The sequence below is a fragment of the Plasmodium inui genome (assembly GCF_000524495.1).
Source record: "Plasmodium inui San Antonio 1 unplaced genomic scaffold supercont1.30, whole genome shotgun sequence".
NCBI classification, from domain to species: domain Eukaryota; phylum Apicomplexa; class Aconoidasida; order Haemosporida; family Plasmodiidae; genus Plasmodium; species Plasmodium inui.
This window is the reverse complement of record NW_008481864.1, coordinates 1-19278: the sequence shown is the minus strand read 5'-3', so window position 1 is coordinate 19278 and position 19278 is coordinate 1. Positions and strand designations below refer to the sequence as shown.

Sequence of the window (19278 nt, the reverse complement as noted above, 5' to 3'; positions counted from 1 at the left end):
GTATGTACCCGTGGCGAGACCCACTTCAATAAGACCCAGTATGCTCCCCCCAAAATTTACCACTTGGAAATGTTTATGAAGGGATACACAAAAAAAAAAAAATTACCAGGAACAAATACACTTGCTCCTCAGCAGTGTCCCCTGCCCCTTCCGCGGCTTCGGAGGGGCTCCTTTCCCCCTCCAACTTCTATTTACATAAGCCCCTTTCTGCACCATTCTGTTTTCACCATTTTGATACGCTTGAAGATGCAACACGCGCGTGTCAAAATGTCATTTGAAAGTATTCCCAGTGAAGGCTTCTTAAAGGTGGAATAATTTTTTCTTTTATTCTGATTCTTTTTTATTTGCCTCATTTTTTCGTTCGTTTTTTCCCCTGCTTTCTTTTGGTGCCCTCCCTTTTTTTTTTTTTTTTTTTTCCTTACCCCTGTTCCCCCAGCCATATATGCCCAAATGTACATTTTATCATGTACTAATTTTGTAAGTCGCATGAGGGGTATATATTTTTTTTTTCAAGCCATCCTGGCACGCCACGCCCTAAGCACAAATTGGCTGTGCCACGTACATAACACCTGGGCGCACGTCGTATGGAAGTGTTAAGGTATGCATTGTACGTACGTAGGCATATTGTTCCGTGTCGTATTGTATACGTTGCATATGCCAGTCGCAAAAGGAAACGAGATCCTTTCCTTCCAAGCGGAACTTTTGCGTAGCTCTACAAAACGGCATAGCCTTTGCAAAACTTCTCATACCACTGCGACAGCTTTATATTCTCACTGACTTTCGCTTTCCACTTTGGCATTTTTTCCTACCCCCTTTATATACTTCCCTGTTTTACTTGCCACACGTAAATTTCGCCAACGTTTTTACAAAGTAGTACTCTTTCATCCTTCACCTTTCACCCTTCACCCACATTTTGTGACCATTTTGTGACCATTTAGTTTTTTTTTTTTTTTTTTCAAATTTCCTAGCATGTACCAACTCCACGCATTCGCGATACGTGAAAAACACAATATTTTTAACTGAACAGAATTAACTCAGCAAAATGAGCCTCTGAATGACTGGCCCCAATTCTACATATTGGGGAAAGCGGCCGTTCAGCGTTTTTCTCCGTGGAGCTGTGGCACAGTCACAGGAATGAGTTAACCCCAGAGGAACAAAGGAAGGAGGGTGCAACACTGACGATTGGGTCCCTCGGTTAAACGCTTCTCGAAGGAAGGAAAAACAAAAAATAAGAAACAGAAAAAAAAAAAATAGAAAAGCTCAACGAGGCATCTTTTTTTTTACCATTTCCTTCTAGCATCCCATCCCTTTTTAATCTTTCCAGGAGTGCCTCCTTTTGTTCATACATTTCTACATTCGTTAGTGTACATTTTACTTATCACACCGTCACTCACCCCCCCCTCTATTGCTCCATCCTGTGGGTATGTTTGTACCTCCTCCTATAAGCTTCCCCCCTCGACGCAAACCTTTACCGATGTAGATGAACGGACATATATATACTTTCTCTGTATGTGACGAGGCAAGGGGGGTGGGGGTACACGTAAGTCACTCCTTTTCTAACTCCCCTTAGTGAACACCACCATTTTACATATGGGAATTTGCCCCACATCAGCGCATCTGCAAACGTATCCACGCGTAAAAGCGGAAAGAGGCGCACATAGTTGCAGGAGTCGGGAGAAAGCACTCCCGCTGTTCTTTCACGCGCCCACCCCTCCCCTTTAACACGATTGCTACCATCCGATCGAAAAATGTACCAGAGCAAGGAAAAGAAGGAACAGGAGGAGGAAGGGAAACGAGGCGTGGGTATAAAAAACCCATCGAGCCAAAGGAACAGAAAGTATGGAAGAAATGCAAAAGCTCCCGCACCATTATATAACAACAGATATATTAACAAATTTCAGAAACGAAATAATGACCTTCGGACAAAAAGAGGGAACCATGGAATGATGAGCTTTGGAAATTTGTCTCTTTATAGTAACCACCAGCATATGAAGGCAGAAAATATAAAAGCCAATCCATTATATGCGAATAAAACTCTCATCAGTAGGAGTATCAAGGAAAACACAAGAACGACACTTTACAAAAAAAATTACTTCGCACAAGATAACATTAACTATAACACTTTCATAAATTCACAAACACCTGTCTGTTCATTTCATATAGAAAAAACAGAAGAGGACATAAAAAATCAAAACAAATTTAACGAGACTGTGTACAGAAGTAACGACAAAAATGTCTTCAGCGAAGTGACGAACTCTGAGTTCCCTTCATTCGTTGAGGAAGTCAATTTCACAAACCATCTAGTTCAGTTATCTGCCATTCTTGTACTCTCCAATAACGATAAGATTTTTAACAACTTAGAGTTTGAGGGGAGGACCATCCCTTCTCCTAATGATTGCAATTTGTGCATCTACGTGAACGTAATAAATAAGTACACCTCTCAGTATTACAAGCAGCTTTATCCTGTGTCGTATAATTTTAAAAATCGCCTTCTGTTTGCTACTCCAAGTAGCTCCTCTGTTGTCGATTCATCTCTCCTGGTGGATAAAATAATCATCAAGGGGAACTTCAAGACCCTTTCTCTCATCGTGTTGGGACAGCCAGAGGAGATAACCGACGCGTTGATGTAAGTGCAGCAAGGGGAAAGGGGTCACCTCGATGGTGGCAACTTTTTGCTCGTCCTCACCATTAACGCGGACACCTTGCACACAGCCGATTTCGCAACAACAAATTTATATGCCATCCATTACACAACACCCATTTACAGATCCTACCGAGAAAATCTCCTGGACGCTAACCTGAGGAGCAGGATCGGCGAAGATACACTCGACGTTGAAAACGTAGACCTGGAGAAGGACCACTTGTATGTCCCCAGGAGATCCGTCGATATCAAGACGTATAACATCACCACCCTGATTGATGAGAAGCTCATTTCGAAGCAATCCAGCCAGGGAAATTATTTCGACAAAATTGATTGCTCCCTCGGGGGTACGCAGCATGAGGAGGGCGAACCCAGCAAACTCGGCCGAATTGGTGAAATGGGCCAACCTGGAGAACCGCATCACCCGCAGCAGCTGGTCCAACTGAGGCACCTGTCTGACCTCCTAGAGGAACAGTTCCTAAAAAATAATGCTGACCAGATTGGAAACTCAAATTGTGAAGATACCGCTAAAGAGGAAGAAAATGATGTCGACCATAATAACCCCCTCGAGGAAAAGCAGATAAATGGAGAAAACGTCAAAGAACCACCAACAAAACGATCGAATGAACACACCAGTGATGTCATTGACATGAGCGCAGCGGAAAGTGAAACAACTTACACCAAGAAAGATAGCATGCCATGCTTCATCCCACCGGACAATGAACTTATAATAAAGATACTAAACGAGTTTACTGAACTGTATAAAATGAGAAAACACATTTCCAAGGACAATTCGATAATCTATAGGAAAATTATTAAATACGGAATGATGTGGCTCTTCTACATTTTCCATCAGATAAAAAAAGATCAGGAAAACTTTCTTTTTAACTATGCAAAGTACACCGAAATTAAGACGTACGATATATTAGGGTGTTTGTTATTACTTAGGAGATGTGCACTTTATTCCGAGCTAGCTAGAGACCTAATACATATGAATTTCAATTCTCACATGATTTATATGGACCCCCAATGCCCCCATGTTTTGATCAATTTAGTCGACATGCTCAGTGTTAATAACGTTTACTTCTTTTCGTCGTGGAAAATTAAAACGTCCATCTTAAAATCGCTCATCGCGCTCATATCAGATGCCTACGTCATGAATCACTTCTGCACCTATGTAAGTTGAAAAAAAAGAAAAGAAAGAAAAAGAAAAGAGAATAAGAAACGTAAAATAAAGTAAAACAAAATATAGAAAAAAAACGGACAGATGCGCATGTACTTCGGGAGATACGTCCGGCTGGACCCCAACCCTTCTGCGCGTTCCCCCCCTGAGCGTACATTCGTATGTATACGCCATGTAGACAAGCGGGCTCGTTTGTTTATATTTGCATCCCATTGTGTTGTGCTCCACAAACATTTCTATCTGGTGCAGCCATGTGGAAGATCGCCTTGCGCGTTTTCCCACCCTTCTTATGTATTTTTTGTAAGCACAGAGGAGGCCGTTTTTTTTTTTTTTATGTAAACGTTTGTCACCCCCGCTGTGAAATAATCGTGACATTTGTGTGTATGCTCTCCCACGTAGAGTATTTTCTTAGGGCGGTTTACCCAAGTGTTCTGGTTGCCCTTGGCGTCGTAGGAGTTTTCGGCGGTTCTGTTGATTAGTCCGCTGTCCGCTTGACACATTTTTTTTTTCTTTTTTTTGTTTCATTTTTTGTGTTTCATTTTCTTCTTGACGCCTTTCGTGAGGCGAACAATAGGATGCAAGTCGCCACCCCCCCATTTAGCCCCCATTACATAGTATTTTTTCCCCTGCATACAACGACGAAATGATATACGTGTCCAACGCATTTTAAATGCCTCATTTGTTTTCCGTTTTTCCGTGCCCATCTCAACTGGGCACTTGCCTTTCTGCACCAGCATTCTGCACACTCAGTTGTCTCTGTCGCGCCACCCCCGGCGCACATCGGCGCGGGTTCATTTGTTTGCTACGTAAAGCACGCTGTGCCATTTCGTGAAATTGTCTTTTTTTTCATCCATCTGGGAACAACACCCCGAGAAGGGGAGATGAAGCCAATTTGAAAAATTCCTCCCCAATTGCACCTCCATGCGAGTGTGCATATATATTAAGCTACACACTGGAGGGTTGTACGTGCGCATATGGCCACCCTCGCGGGTACCGAGAAACTGCTTTGCAACTCTACAATTTTGTTTTATCTTTTTTGGGGGGAACAGCAATTGGATGGAGTGCGACATGGCGCGGCCCGAATACACATTTGCCCTCGATGAGTGAACCGTGTGTATGTGGTATGTGCGACCCCGCCTGTCTAGTCAGCACCGCAGGGAAATCTAACAGCAAATGATAACGCTTATCATTTTGTTACTCATTTTTTTTGTTTTATCTTTTTTTTTTCTTTTTTTTTTCCTCGCTGCAGGTGGACGAGGATGGAGAAACACCCTACCAGAAATTGCTCAAGGTGTCCTCAAGCACCAAAATGAAGAGGTAAGCCCAGCCATCCTCCTAGCCCCACGCGTAGTCCCGTGGGTCTTTCTGTTTTCCCTAGCAGCAGCTACCCGCTCGCGTGATTTCTCCTGCACGTCGTTGTGTTCCCTCATTTTTTACGTATCTCACTAAGAACCAAGTATTCCACATGTGCCCCTTCCCCATTTACCATCCCCACCGTAGGTACAACGCGAAGAGGCTTCTCGGAATCATCCTCTGCAGAGTGAAACTGTACCAGCACATCAGCAGCTTCGAAAGAACCGTCATGCACATCGTCGTGAAGAGGAGGAGCTATGACAAGAAGCTGTTTAGCCAAACCATCACGTCCAAGCTGATGTGCGAGTTGAAGAATGTTCACAAAGAATTATTTCAACACAGCTGTAGGCCAGAGAGTAAAAACAGTTGCTACGACGAACCCTACGAGGAGGAAATTTTTATTTTAGATGAAAAAAAAAAAAAAAAAAAAATTATTACCTACACAAATTACATCATTATGTCATTTCATACTTAAAGCGAAATAAATTTTTCATTCTTTTTCTGTACATTTTAAAAGAATTTGAAATTTATTTAAAAGGCTCCCTCTTTTTAAATTCGTATGACATTGCTTTTGTAACGGCTGTGAACGACTTTCTGTTTTATTTCCTGAACTGTTCAGGTGGAATTAATTTGTTACTAAATTACAATTTCCCCATTTTCGAGAAATTGTACAAAAGCATATGTCTACTTATAAATAAAAAAATGAAAGACCTCAATGGAAAGGTAAACGACTTGATGACAGGCCAAGAGGATGGCCCAGGCACTGACCAAATGATCGATTCCAGCAGAAGCAAAGGCTCGGACACTACTGAGCTTTCAAACGTGGGGGCCAAAATTCAACTCTTTAAAACAAAGTCAAATGAAGCTGCATCAAATTTGTATGACAGCCCGAGTGAAGTGAAGGGTGGCTGCACGGAGAAGGCCACTGAAAAAAATGACCCATCCTGCCACGAATTTCAGGACCCCTATGATGAATGTGGTCAAGTCATTGGGACCAAGCCCCTACCGGAGGGGGATGACACAACCGACACGGGGGACGTAGTCCCTAGGGGCAACATTGACAGTGCGCGCCCCGCAGTAGGAGCAGCACGAGGGAACCTTGCCCCAGCCAACTCCTCTTACGAAAGGGATGACCCGAACGCAAGCGCGGAAAATCTGAAGCATCATTTCATATTCAGCGAGAAGAACTTCTTCTATGACAACTCCAAGTGCATCTACACCTACAACGATGTCCTGAGGAACAGGGACCTTTCAGACGATCAGTATATGGATGGGTTTAACTACAAAGACATGAAGAATGTCAGAAATTACTGCTCATACATATTATGCGCCTTGAAGACCTTTTTCAAGACGAACCTCCTAATCGAACTCTTCTTCAATTCTGGAGGTAACATATCTTTGGAACATTTAAAATTTTTTAACGTCCTAAGTTCGTATCCTCTGTCAAAACTGGCCCTCTTCAACAATGACAACTTTTATTACTTCTTCCTGCATCTCATTCATTTGTTGTATTACTTTATCTACTTGGAAAAGTTGTACGAAGAAGGACTTCCCAGTGAGGGGCCAGCAGCTAACAAGTCCAATTGTACGAATCTGGGCCAAAAAGACGAAAGAAGAGAAGGCCCAGAGAAGGACACGGAGCGCAAACCCAAGCAGGCACAATCATCCCCAATAGACACATTAACAGATATGGATAAAACACACCAACTGAACAACTCTCATGTGAGTAGCAACACCAACGAGTGCATCCTAGTCACGATTAGATACCTCCTCGGAATTATTTACAACTTAATTTTTTATGACGAATCGGGGCATTATGTCTACCACCTCGGCTACTCCATATATGTGTGCCTGGAAGAAATCAAGAACATCACTGGGGAGGTGAAAAAGAACAAAGACTACTCCTTTGGTAACCTGAATAATACTTTTCCGAACAGAATTCTACTGAAAAATTATCTAAGTAACGACAAGCTGTTTTATAATAACTACTTCTACCTGTATGACAATCTGAAGGGATTGTACTCCGAGCTTTATCGCTATGAGAAGAAGAAGTTCAACGAAATGTCCCCGGGGAGGAAGAAGGAGCTCTACGAAGGTAGGCTCCTCAACGTGCTTAGTAATGCCACTGGGGAGGAAGCAGCGAATCGGGGCCACAACACACAGCAGTCCGCTAACGAAAAGCAGGCCCCGAGCACACAGGTGACCGGCCCGAGCGCCCCTGCGCCAAGCCTGGTCAACCAAATCAAGCAGCGCATACAGAAAAAGGAAAAAATGTACCTGGACTTACCACCCCTAAAGTCGACCTTCACACCAAGTGTCACAAAAATAATTGAAATCTGCAAAGTAGAAAAGGACAGCAAGTACGCACTGAAGAAATCAAAGGAATTAAACAATTACAACTGCAAGCTGAATAACGACATATATATAAACAACTCCTCGAAAAACTGCTCTCGCCTGGGTAGTGGCAGCAGCACAAATCACCAATACGTAGAATTGTTAGAAGAACTGGATGATACCCCCTCAGAGAGTTACCCCCCAAATAGGAAAGTCGACACTACCACGTATCCCTTTCTCCCGCTCAACCTGCTCTATTACTACATGAATTTGTGCCCAAATGTGAACTTCTTTTCCAAGCTGTATGATGAAAATGGGCTCAGAGAAAAGGGCGCAGTGGAGGAGGAAGAAGATGATAAGTACAAGATGCAAGAAGAGGGGGACATTTTTTACCTCAACAGGCAAGGTGTTCTCCACGGGGATGACGTGCACCACACAAATTACATATTCGTGAAAAATGATAAAATTGATGAGACAAACAAGCCGATACGGGGAGAGACCACCAAGGAGAGGAAAACACATAACCACAGCATTGATAATTACATCGGTAACAACAAGAGCAACCTGCTCAGTGGTGGCAGTCAGCAGGAAGAGGGGCCCTTCTTGGCCAACGCCAATTACATAAGCAAGCACGAACACGGGGATTTTAAAAACATAGGAACGATACTCTACGTGGAAAATAACCTTCAGTTCATAATCAAATTGATAACAAAGTGTATCTTCTACCTAAATGGAAACACATTCAAATTGTCTCTCCTCAATTTTAACAAAATGAGCGGCAGAATACTCTACAAAATATTAAAAAATCGACGAAAAACACTCTTTCTAGTAAAATCCATCCTGAACATCCTTTTAAACTTTTTTTACAACTTAACGAGTAATGCTAATTCTATTTCTTTAAAGTCGTATAGAAATAGCGAGTTGTTTTATTCTCTCCTTTTTCTGCTGAACAAGTTACTGAGCTTTAGCGACTGGTTGGGATCCAACAACACATCGGAGTGTAATCATCATTCGTCTGTTTTCCTCCTAAGATATAACATCATTTATTTGCTTCGCATTTTTTCCTTATGGTTTAATAAGACAACTGACAATCAGTCTTTCCTCTTTCGCTGCGTTTTGAAGTATACAAGAATTCTCCCTTCCTTTAGTACCTCTGGCATGCTCCTCATTCTGACGTTTTTCGATTTGAAGAATATTTTTCCAGATTACATTTACTCCTTTTTCCTTGCCAAGAATTTGAAGGGCATTTGCTACGACGCCGAGAAGGCTAATTCCTCTTTGGAGGAACTCTTCAAACAGCAACAGTGTCTAATGCAACAGAGGGGAGATCCCCAGGGGGAGGACATGCAGATGGAAGACTCGGACTGGGAGGAAGTAACCGAGGTGGAAGAATCGGAGGAGGAATGCGAAGAGGATGAGGTGGATAAAGCGAAGCAGGAGTACGAAGTTGACGTGGTGGGAGAAGCCGACACAGCAGCAGCAGCGGAGGAAGAAGAACACCCCACAAGGGGAAGCAAACAAAGGAAAAGCAAACGAACCGCAAACAGGGTTATCGGCAGAAAGGGGAAGAAAAACAAAAATGACGGACATGAAACGGAGGTGCCTAGCCAACTTGATGGGGAACCCAACCTAAAAGGGGATGCATCCAAAGGGGACGCATCCATAGGGGACTCACCCAAGGGGAACCCACCAAATGGTGATAGCCCCAATGAAGAGGTACAGGACCATGAGGCGAATGAGGAGGGAGCCCACTCGGAAAGTCTGCAAGGAAGCAAAATCCCTCAAACAGGGGGAAACAAACACGAGCTCGCTAAAAATCAGGACGAGTTCCCGAGCCATGCGAAATATTGTACCTCTCCGTATGACAAATGGGCCGTGTGCAGGAAGAACCGCAAAACGTTTGATCGTTACGCGCTTGAGCTGGACCGCCCCTGCGATACCTTCTTGAGCGATGTGGAGGAAGATAGGAAGAAGGAAGAACAAGATGGAGTGGCTACCCACGACGGAGAACCGGAGTATTACAACGCAGACCCCCTCCATGAGGATAGCCTAAGCAGAGTTAGACCGGTAGGTGGGACAAACTATCGTGGGAAATTCAACACGGAAGGAAATGAAACCTCAAATGAGGAGGCACACGAAAAATTGAATGAAGAATTGTACATTGAAAACATGGGCGAGCCCGACGCCGAAGACAACCAAGGCAGGAGCTTAGAAAGAGTCGTTATGTACTGCAAGCTGGATGATGCATTTCAAGAAAATGAAGACAAAAGGCTATACCTTTGTTGCGACATAAATGTGATGAAGCGAATTTTAAATGAACAGCTGTGCGACCAATTCCGAGTGCTCAATTTAGCTCACTCGACGGATGATCATGAAGAAATGATAGAAGCCAATGGAAAAAACAACAAACAGATGTTTGGTTACCATAACAGGTCATTGATTGGCAATCTATCACTCAACCTTAGCGATGTAGAGGATGAAACTAGTAAAGAAAATAAGAATCAGGGCGGTTCAAGCAGCCCCAGCAATTTTAACATACTGAATGATGATAGCTTGGCGAAGAATTATATTGGGAATAACTCTAAGGGAATCTCCTTCCTATCGACACGAAAATTCCTTTGCAGGAAAGGGAAGAGACAGCCATTAAATCCGTACAGTGGCAAAGGTGTAAACCTTGGCGGAGGGGGAGGCATCTCCTTTTTGTCCCCAGAATTTAAGGACCAGTTCAGTGAGGAGGATGACCAATGCCTTCAAAGCAGTTTCGCCTTTCATAATTTTAAATACACAACGGGGGGAATAACCAGCGAGGAGGGACATAATAGTGACGATCATGGTGCTTCCAACGATGACGACTTCTATCACCCAAGTTTTGACCGAACCGATGAGAAGTCGAGTAAACAGCCCCTTTGGGGAGAGGACTACTACTCCTCAAAGCTCAGGTTGGAAGCGAAGCAAAGGTTGAAAGTGATAAGGAAAAAAACCGCTGGTGTATTATCGCCAAACAAAACCACCTCCATCCGCGTGATGTGCCCGTATGCAATTAAAAATTTTGTAAACGACAGCGAGGAAAATTGTGCGGAACACATCCTAAAACAGATCAGGCAAAATGAGCACCTCGAAGAGCAGCACATCAACCTGAACAGGTTAAGTCAAGTGGAAAGGGAAAAAATATATCTAATAAAAAGGGAATTGAAAATAAGAGAGTACACCAATTTGGAAGATCTGTGTGATTACATAAATTTCATCGTAAGAATAAGCAAAACGAACAACGTAATTGGTCGCGCTTTGAGCACGTACTGTTGTGTTCTGCTTCATAATCACAGAATCCCGATTTTTTCGATCCTCTTCAATCACATATATAGCATTATGAACCAGTTGAAGAAGATAAACATGTATAACACTAATAGTAACGATGACGAGACAAGCATATGCATGAACAAAATAAACTTCTACTCATTCTATTCCTACAACAGCACCCAACTGAGTAACATTCTGTACACTTACAATAAGGAGATTTACCTCTTAAAGGAGCTGTCTAACTTTTTCTCCCTCCTCTGTGAAATTTTTCACATGTGCTTCTTTAACAGCTATAAAAATAATTACAATAGGTTAATAAGACTCATTTACTTACCATCGAAGAAGCTGCTTGATATTCTATACGATTTGATAAGCAACTTGAATGATGTTTTTCCACAGGAGCTCATTCGATATGTCGTCAAACTGTCCGCCACGATTTTCCGAGGCTATGCTTATGTCCTCTTCGTCTTCTTTAACAAGCAAGCCATTTTGCACAGTCAAAGAAACCCCCTCGTTGTGGCCTCTCCATGTGAAAGACCAAATGGATGCCCACAATTGCAGTCACAGGAGTGCCTCTTCATACAGAAGATCCGAAACCCCGCAGAGCAGTTCACCTTGTGTCAAGACAAGCAAAAGGACAATGAGATCACAAGTACCAACACCGGCTTCTTCCCCAATCAGAAAGTCCTCCTTTCTTGCCCTAACTACGTAAAGTATATCAAATTCTTTGTGCAATACTATGCCGAATTAATAAACACGAAAAATATGATCGATGATGAGAACAAAAAGAAAGTGCTCTACAAATATGCTCATTACGTCGATCTGAAAACGGTACATCTGTGCTTAATAAATATTTACGAAATTGTGAAGAATCGAGTGTTCTTTTTTTTCTCCTTCTTCAAAGTTCAGAGGGGGCTAGCCAACTTATTCTTTAGATACGTACACAGGTGTAAAAGTACGAAGGAAGGCTCTCCACTCCTGTTTAGCAGAGATTATTGGGCGACCACACAAATGGGGGACGCGAAAACAGCCCAGCTGCTTCTCACACCGACACCCTGTGAAGAAACTGAAATGGCCTTCATTCACCTGTTCGATTTCTACCTAAAACCAAACAGACATATAAACCTTTCCTACCTCCTCGACTTCTTCTCCTGCTTGTGCAATGTCATCCAAGACATGAATTACAAAATTATTGAGCTTTATCAATACATAAATGTCATAGATATGATAATAAGTATAATTTTCCAGATTGTTCATTACAACTTTAATTCGCTCTTCATTCTCCACCACTTGGTCTCCCCCGATGCATCAGAAGTCACTCGGCACGTAAACAAGATGCTTCGGATTCACCGAACCGAGCGACTTCGCCAAACAGGAGAAGCCTACCATTCAGCGCAGAGCAATTCCACCAATACTGAATTTAAAGATAAAAACTCAATCAAAATAAACACATTTGAAAAAAAAAAAAAAAAGACAATGCTCCTACCCAATGTGGATGACTTCAAGAGGAACTTCCTATCCGGTCTGCTCAACAGTTTGGAATATCTCCATCGCTATATGAACAAAAAGCTGCATGATCAAGTGGAGCAAGTGAACCCATATAATGATCCCAGTGGAGACAACTTTCAAAGAGGAAATAGAGACGACTGTAATGATGAGCCCACAAAAACCACCGACACGGATGCGATGAAGCTGGATGGAAAAGCGGAACGAGACGAATCTGCCACTGAATCCACCTGTATGAATAGAAACAAACCGAAAGGTGCCATCGGAACAAGCGATGCAGAACCCCCCTTGCACCTCCTTTCAGTTTCCGTTTTAAATCTCATCCGCAAGGTCAAGTCGGTAAAAGAACGAGTCCTTACTTTGAATGAATGCTTCGTGCCCACGATCACGTTTAAGACCTTTCTCCTTTTCGTTTGCTACGAGATGAGTGAGTTGAAGAATATTTATCGAGCCCAAACTGCAAAGAGAAGCTTCTCAGGGGGGCAGGTACCCGGGGGGGAAGCTAACCAGAAGAGGAGACGATGCACCAGGAGCGACGATGGGGTAGATGCGGAAGTAAATAACCATGCTGATGTAGATAACGATGCGGATGTAGGTAACGATGCTGACGTAGATAACGATGCGAATGTAGATAACGATGCTGAGCTCGGGGAGGATATTCGCAGTGGCGAGGAGGATGAACAATCGGGTGCCGCCAAGGACAGCAAGACCAGTGAGGAACGATCGGCGAAGAGTCACCCTGCGAAAAACAATGATCTTGCCGCGTCTGACCCCGCCGCCACCCACACGAAGGATTGCGCCTCCCTGTGCTACTCCATCTTCAACGACGCCAACGTGACGATAAACAGCCAATTCCTCTTCAAAAAGCTGAGCGACGTTTTTTACGCCCAAAACGTTCTTAACAAAGTTACCAAATCGTTTGAGTCCCACCAACACATAGACGACAACTACCTCATCACGGTGAAGAACATGAATGCGAGCATCTGCATCCCCTCCCTAAACAAAAAATTGTATGACCACTGTTCACACCTCTTTGCTGACATCCAGTCCAGAATATATCTAAATGAAAACGACCAGGACAGAAACAGCTTCACCCTCTTTAACTTATCACAGGAAAGTAAGTCCAAAGAAATAGACGAGCAACATGCACTGTACAATTACATAACCCTACTGAAAGAAGAAAAGAACAAATTGCAGAAGAAAAAAATGGATGCCAAAAATGTACAGGCTGCTCAGACCAAAGGGGGAAAACTCTATAAGAGGAGTGAAAAAAACACCTTTGAGGACCACTTTAGGAATCGAAAAACTGTGTCCTCTCGGGCCCCCTCCAAGCACGTGGATGATTACGAAGCTGCTAATGCTACCAATGCTACCAGTGCTACCAATGCCACCACTAATGCATCTCCAAATGAAGGCAACGGTAACCTAAGCGGAAAGGAAAACGAAAAAGAGAATCAAAACGAAAATGTGCAAGCCGTTAGAGAAAATAACGACATTTCCCTTGAGGGCACCATCAAAGGAGATATCATAACTGGGCCAAAAGGGGGATCCAAAAATGCAGCCACAAAAAATATGCACACACAGGATAAAAATAAAGTGAGCAAAACTGCCAACCGCGTCTACAAAACGAGCAACATGAACAACACGACCAGCATCGGGTTTGACGGCATTGTTAATGACGTCATCGGAAACGACATCGACGGGGTGCCAAGCAGCGGAAACATGGTGAAGAATGATATTTATAGTACTAAACCTGGGGAGAGAACCAACAAAAGGAACAACGAGAAGGCCTCCGGCAGAAGGCGCGCCGATGGTTATGCATCGGGCGGTGCTAGGGGCGAATATCAACAAGAGGTAAACTATGACTCCAACTATGATGAGAACCACGACTTGAATGGAAACCCCAACTATGACGCAAGTTACGACACCCAATACGACCCAACCTTCGAGCCAAACCAGGACCACCGTCTTGACTACGACCAGTACGACCCACGAGATCATCTGAGCAGCCACGGCTACGACATGGACGGAGAAGAAAACAATCCATACGATCCCCTGAATAATTATTCCAATGAAGATAACTTAGTAATGAATGCGTCCAACCGACCAAGTCACCATCCTAACGACCTCTATGACAGGGATCACGCCCTCTACAGTTATAAGAATAAAAATGACCTAAATAAAGACGGCATGGAGAACAATCTAAAGGCGAATGACTACCACGTAACTTTGCAACATGATGAAAAATTTGACGTAGCATATGGAGGTCAATTTTCAAACCATACAGAAAGTAAAAGCAGTGGTGTTGCCAAAGTGAGTAGCGACATGGCTAGTAAGATCACCCTCGAGCAGGATACCCAAAACGGGGAAGCCAGTAAAGTGCCCAATAAAAACTCTCAGTTCGAAGACTGCACCTGCTACAAATTCAATTTAGTTGGATGGAAAGAATTTTCAGAGGATGGACATAAAAACGATTTAGACGTTTGTAAAATTGTGAACAAGCCCGTTTTGCTCAGGGACCCCAGAATTAAAATGAAATTTCTTAAAATTCTCGACAGACATAAAAATATAAAAGATATATTTAAAAAGCTCGGCGTTGACATAAAGTGAATTCGTTATGGGAAGAAGTGTCTCAGGGGAGTGGCACCTCAGGGGAGGGGAACCCCTTTATCGCAACCTGGACGTGGCGCACCCACACCCCTTATCAACATGCAGCGCTCCGTTTCTTGGCCAGGGCAAAAAAGGAAGATTCCTATATATCACGAGCCCTCCCAACTCGTGGCGCAGCCAGACCCTTCCCATTGTTAAGACACAATTTTGTCATTCACCCGATGAGGGGGTCTCCGAATTTGATCATCCTACAGAAAGCGCACGGCACATCGAATCGCTAATTAATTTACGTCACTCTTCACTTCAGCAATGGGGGGTAGATGAACCTTCCCATGTCTCTGTCCAGATACTGTTAAACCTTTCACTTCGCATAGCAGTTTACACCCTATTTCGTTTTAGTCTATGTTTTCCTCACCCTATTTCGTTTTAGTCTATGTTTTCCTCACCCTATTTCGTTTTAGTCTATGTTTTCCTCACCCTATTTCGTTTTAGTCTATGTTTTCCTCACCCTATTTCGTTTTAGTCTATGTTTTCCTCACCCTATTTCGTTTTAGTCTATGTTTTCCTCACCCTATTTCGTTTTAGTCTATGTTTTCCTCACCCCATTTCGTCCTAGTTTATGTTTTCCTCACCCCATTTCACTTTTTCTTACCCCATTTTCCTCTCTTCCCCCCTGTAGGGGACTCTCTAAACCACTTCGTGCAGACTTTGACCCCCTTTCCTTCTGTGTGGTCACTTCCGCCACTTCAAATGTTTCGTGTTCATTTCATCGTTAGGCTTTAACAATCTCCACACCTGTGGTTTCAATAAATGCAATTTTGTCTCATGTTGCTTTAAAACACTAGGACCCCGCCTCCGGTCCGTATATCTTAATTTGGTGGATATCCCAGAGTAGTTACATAAAGAATGGCCTGCCTTCAAAACATGGACTAACTTCGTCAGGGTTATAATAGATGGTGTTATAAACGCCAGTGTTTTCATAAAAGCTTCTTCGTTAAAGTTTCCATCCTTCCTTAATTTCTTTAAGTACAAGTCTAGCGACTTTTCATTGTTCAGTGCGGTGGTGTTGAATGGGTATAGCAGTGGGAACGCCAGTCTACTTTGCAGCAGATTTATTAGCATGTTGACGCGGCATATGAGGAGCGTCAGTTGCTTTTCCTTCCCGGGCGCTTTCATCTTGATTTACTCGTCGATGGCAGCTGGTCGTATGGGCACCACGAAAAAATATAGCCGTTGCAAATGCCAGCGTTAAAACAGCGCCCAGTTTGCCTTCCTACCTGTGCGCTGGGAGCATTTTCGAAAAAGGAGAAAATTTTTCAATTCGGAAATGACTCAGCATAAGGCAACGATGCAACATAAAACACACCAGGTGCGTTCATGGGGGTGGGAAAATCAAACAATTTGCTTCTTTCCTCGGATTATGTGAAAAAAAAACTCACGCTCGCACATTCTTCATACATACATATAATAAACGTACGCGGGGAACAACCTTGGAAAAAAAAAAAAAGTCGACGCCGCAATTTTTATAATCATCGTTCCGTCAACCTACGGATGTAGAAAATGTAATAAGCGCTAAACAGCTACACTATCCGTTTATAATAAAAAGGGAAACCTTTTTCCTTTTTTGTACACACTCTTTTCTCACCAATTTGCGCGTTCACCCATTTTGGCAAGTGCTTATTGAGAGTTCCCCTTCCTCTGTGGAACAACTTCATATTGCGGAAGGGTGCTAAGTGGCTAAGACGCACCACTTGTGAAGTATCACGACCCTTCTGCGACATGCCACCCTGCACATCTCTCTTAAACAAGGGAGCCATTTTACCTTACGTTCTTCTCATGTTAACAAATGGAAGATAATCGAGTGATTCATGCGCGATGCGTAACCGCTACGTAACCGCTACGTGAACGCTACTCGAGCGGTGCAGACTCTATTGACAAAGTTACACAGGCCATAACTATCTAAATGCGTGTAAACAACAAGCCAAATGATGAGTGACGTAAAATGCAAATCCGTGCACTTACATACAACGATGCAATCGTGTTGCGTAAAAAATGTACACTTTAAAAATTTCACGTAACATTGGGATGACACCCCAAATGGAATAAAAAAGCTTTTAAATTGTGTCACGTTCCATGCCATGCCCACCTTGATGGATGACGCCATTGTGTGTATAAGAAAGATACTTGCACCTGGTCGGTTTCGAAATTGTTAAAAAGAGGAAATCATTCTTCTACGATAGAGTGAGTTATAACTGATCGGCTTCCTAAATTTAGAAAACATTTTTTTCAATCTCAGACATTATTTGGACAAAGTATCAGTCTAATTATATCTACATTAAGAAAGGGGTTATATTCCTTCAGTAGGCGAAGGGGGGGGATCCATACAGACACTTGTGAAGATATTAATATAGCTACGCTGCTTCCTCCCTGCGAGTTATCACTCTCCCAGGTGTTACATGTCAAATGCTTCCTCCTTGCGGAAGTGCCCTCCGTGCCATACCGTTATCACTTGTTAGCAGTGCCAGTTTATCCTTTCGCCCTAATTTTCCTCAACAGAATTGCTGTGCAGGGGGGAAGGGAATTCATTTAAAATGTCTCTAGGCATATGCGCAGATCGATGTGCCCATCCTTCTCTTGCTTCGACATGAAGATAGGCTCTTATTTTTTCTCTCTTAAATTAATAGGGCTGTTCCCTCAAAAAGAACCAATTTGGCAGAACCCACTCTTAATGGTAGTGAGTATTCCTTAATTCCCTGAGCGATTTAAAATCGTCCTCTGATGCCCCACTGTATACTTTACTGCCCAGATGATTCTCTTCCCCTTTTAAAATGTGCAGTAGAGACTTGGCAGACTCTCTTATTTTTGTGTACGCTGCAGATGTTTCTTTAATGGTTCGGTCATATTCTAAACGTGTTTGTAGTTTCTTGGTTATACTATGGCACACCTCTTGTAGCTTTTCGTTCAGCATGGCGATCTCCTTCTGCATTCTTTCTTTGTCCTCTTCCTCATGTAGGTGGTAAGCGGTAGCAAATGGGGAGGGTAGAAAAAAGGGTCAGATGAAATTTGGCAGAAGCGGGCAATTAATGGGCTTCACAAAAATCAGCCCATGTGTCGCTCCGAAGCACCCGCAAACACATGTACTCGTGGGTCTAAATGCGTTCACCACAACTTCTGTCATTTTTGTACCTTTAAAATCTGCTCGTGAATTTCCTGCCTTTTTATGCGCAGCATTTCGATGCACTTGGAAAGCTCATCTTCGCTTTTGATAAGCGGCATTGCCTTCTTCCGGTCCATTTTTTGGCCAAAGTGTTACGAACAGTTGTAAACGAATTTAGTAAGAAGGGTTAAGTTCAGCCGTCTTGTATTTTTTTTTTTTTTTTTTTTCAAACAAACTTGTGAATAAAAATAGCATTGCGCGAAAGTGGTCATACTATGTAACACAAAAAAAAAAAAAAAAAATATGTCGCAAGTTTGAAGAGTGGCACAAAGTCATTTAGGATGAGTAAGCATTTTACCACGCACGCCGTTGTCTATTTTTTTCGGCGAGGCACATTAACATAGGGTACAAAAAGGTGAGGCGGATCGGCATATGGAATGAAGAACGGAACTTACGAATATGAGCAATGAAATGAAAAGTGTAAAGGGGGACAAGGCTGCAATTCTCCCTACGCAACGTAATTGTCCCCCAACTGGAGATTTTCGCCCCTCTACAATTTGTATAACTGTTCCTTTTTGCTACGCGTTTTTGCTACGCGCTGCGCCACAGTTTTCTTTTCCTCGAAATTTTGTCTAAATGCAAAAGTTTAACTATCGGCGGAGGCGAAGAGCGGAGCGATTTCGTACACAAATGCGACATAACAGTGAACACGAAGGCGACGCGACGTTGTACAAATCATTGCGATGTAAATGCTGGGGGGGGGGCCTACACACACATATACGCAATGTCCAGAATTTCTACTTTTTTTTTTATAAGCAGTTCATATGTTTTTATTCTCATTTGTTAACAGGAAGATATACAGGAACAAATTCGCTTAGCATTTTGCGAACAGGTAAATTGTGTCCACAGTTTGATCACATTTTTATCTATTTTTTTTTTTTTTTTTCCGTAACCCTCGAACAGCTGGGTAATTTTAAAAAACACCCATCAACCACCCATTTCGCGCATAACCAACTTGAGGAAAACGAAAGGAAAATTCCGAGCCCAATTTAACGAAAAAAAGGAGGCATTTCAACGTCTTTACAAAAAATTACGAATTTTTTGATATCTTGTCCAATTTTAAGCATGACACAGCGAAAGGAAAAACAGTTCCTTTTCCATTAATAACACACGTGGTAAAAATATTTTTAAAAAATG

At 42.8% G+C, this 19278-nt stretch overlaps 3 protein-coding genes across 3 annotated transcripts; 1 reads left to right on the top strand and 2 right to left on the bottom strand.

Annotated features, from left to right (window-relative positions):
* Positions 1-1748: 1748 nt before the first annotated feature.
* C922_04803 (hypothetical protein) lies at positions 1749-14924 on the top strand (the record flags this gene model as incomplete). Its single annotated transcript, XM_008820381.1, has 5 exons — positions 1749-2626; positions 2768-3818; positions 5074-5141; positions 5325-5533; positions 5695-14924. The coding sequence occupies 5 exons, from the start codon at positions 1749-1751 to the stop codon at positions 14922-14924; spliced, it is 11436 nt and encodes a 3811-aa protein (XP_008818603.1).
* Positions 14925-15656: 732 nt separating this feature from the next.
* On the bottom strand, positions 15657-16100 carry C922_04802 (hypothetical protein; the record flags this gene model as incomplete). The annotated part of the gene is made up of 1 exon (XM_008820380.1): positions 15657-16100. The coding sequence occupies one exon, from the start codon at positions 16098-16100 to the stop codon at positions 15657-15659; it is 444 nt and encodes a 147-aa protein (XP_008818602.1).
* Positions 16101-17649: 1549 nt separating this feature from the next.
* On the bottom strand, positions 17650-18218 carry C922_04801 (hypothetical protein; the record flags this gene model as incomplete). Its single annotated transcript, XM_008820379.1, has 2 exons — positions 17650-17928; positions 18111-18218. 2 exons carry the CDS (start codon positions 18216-18218, stop codon positions 17650-17652), a joined length of 387 nt encoding a protein of 128 aa, XP_008818601.1.
* Between the last annotated feature and the right edge of the window lie 1060 nt (positions 18219-19278).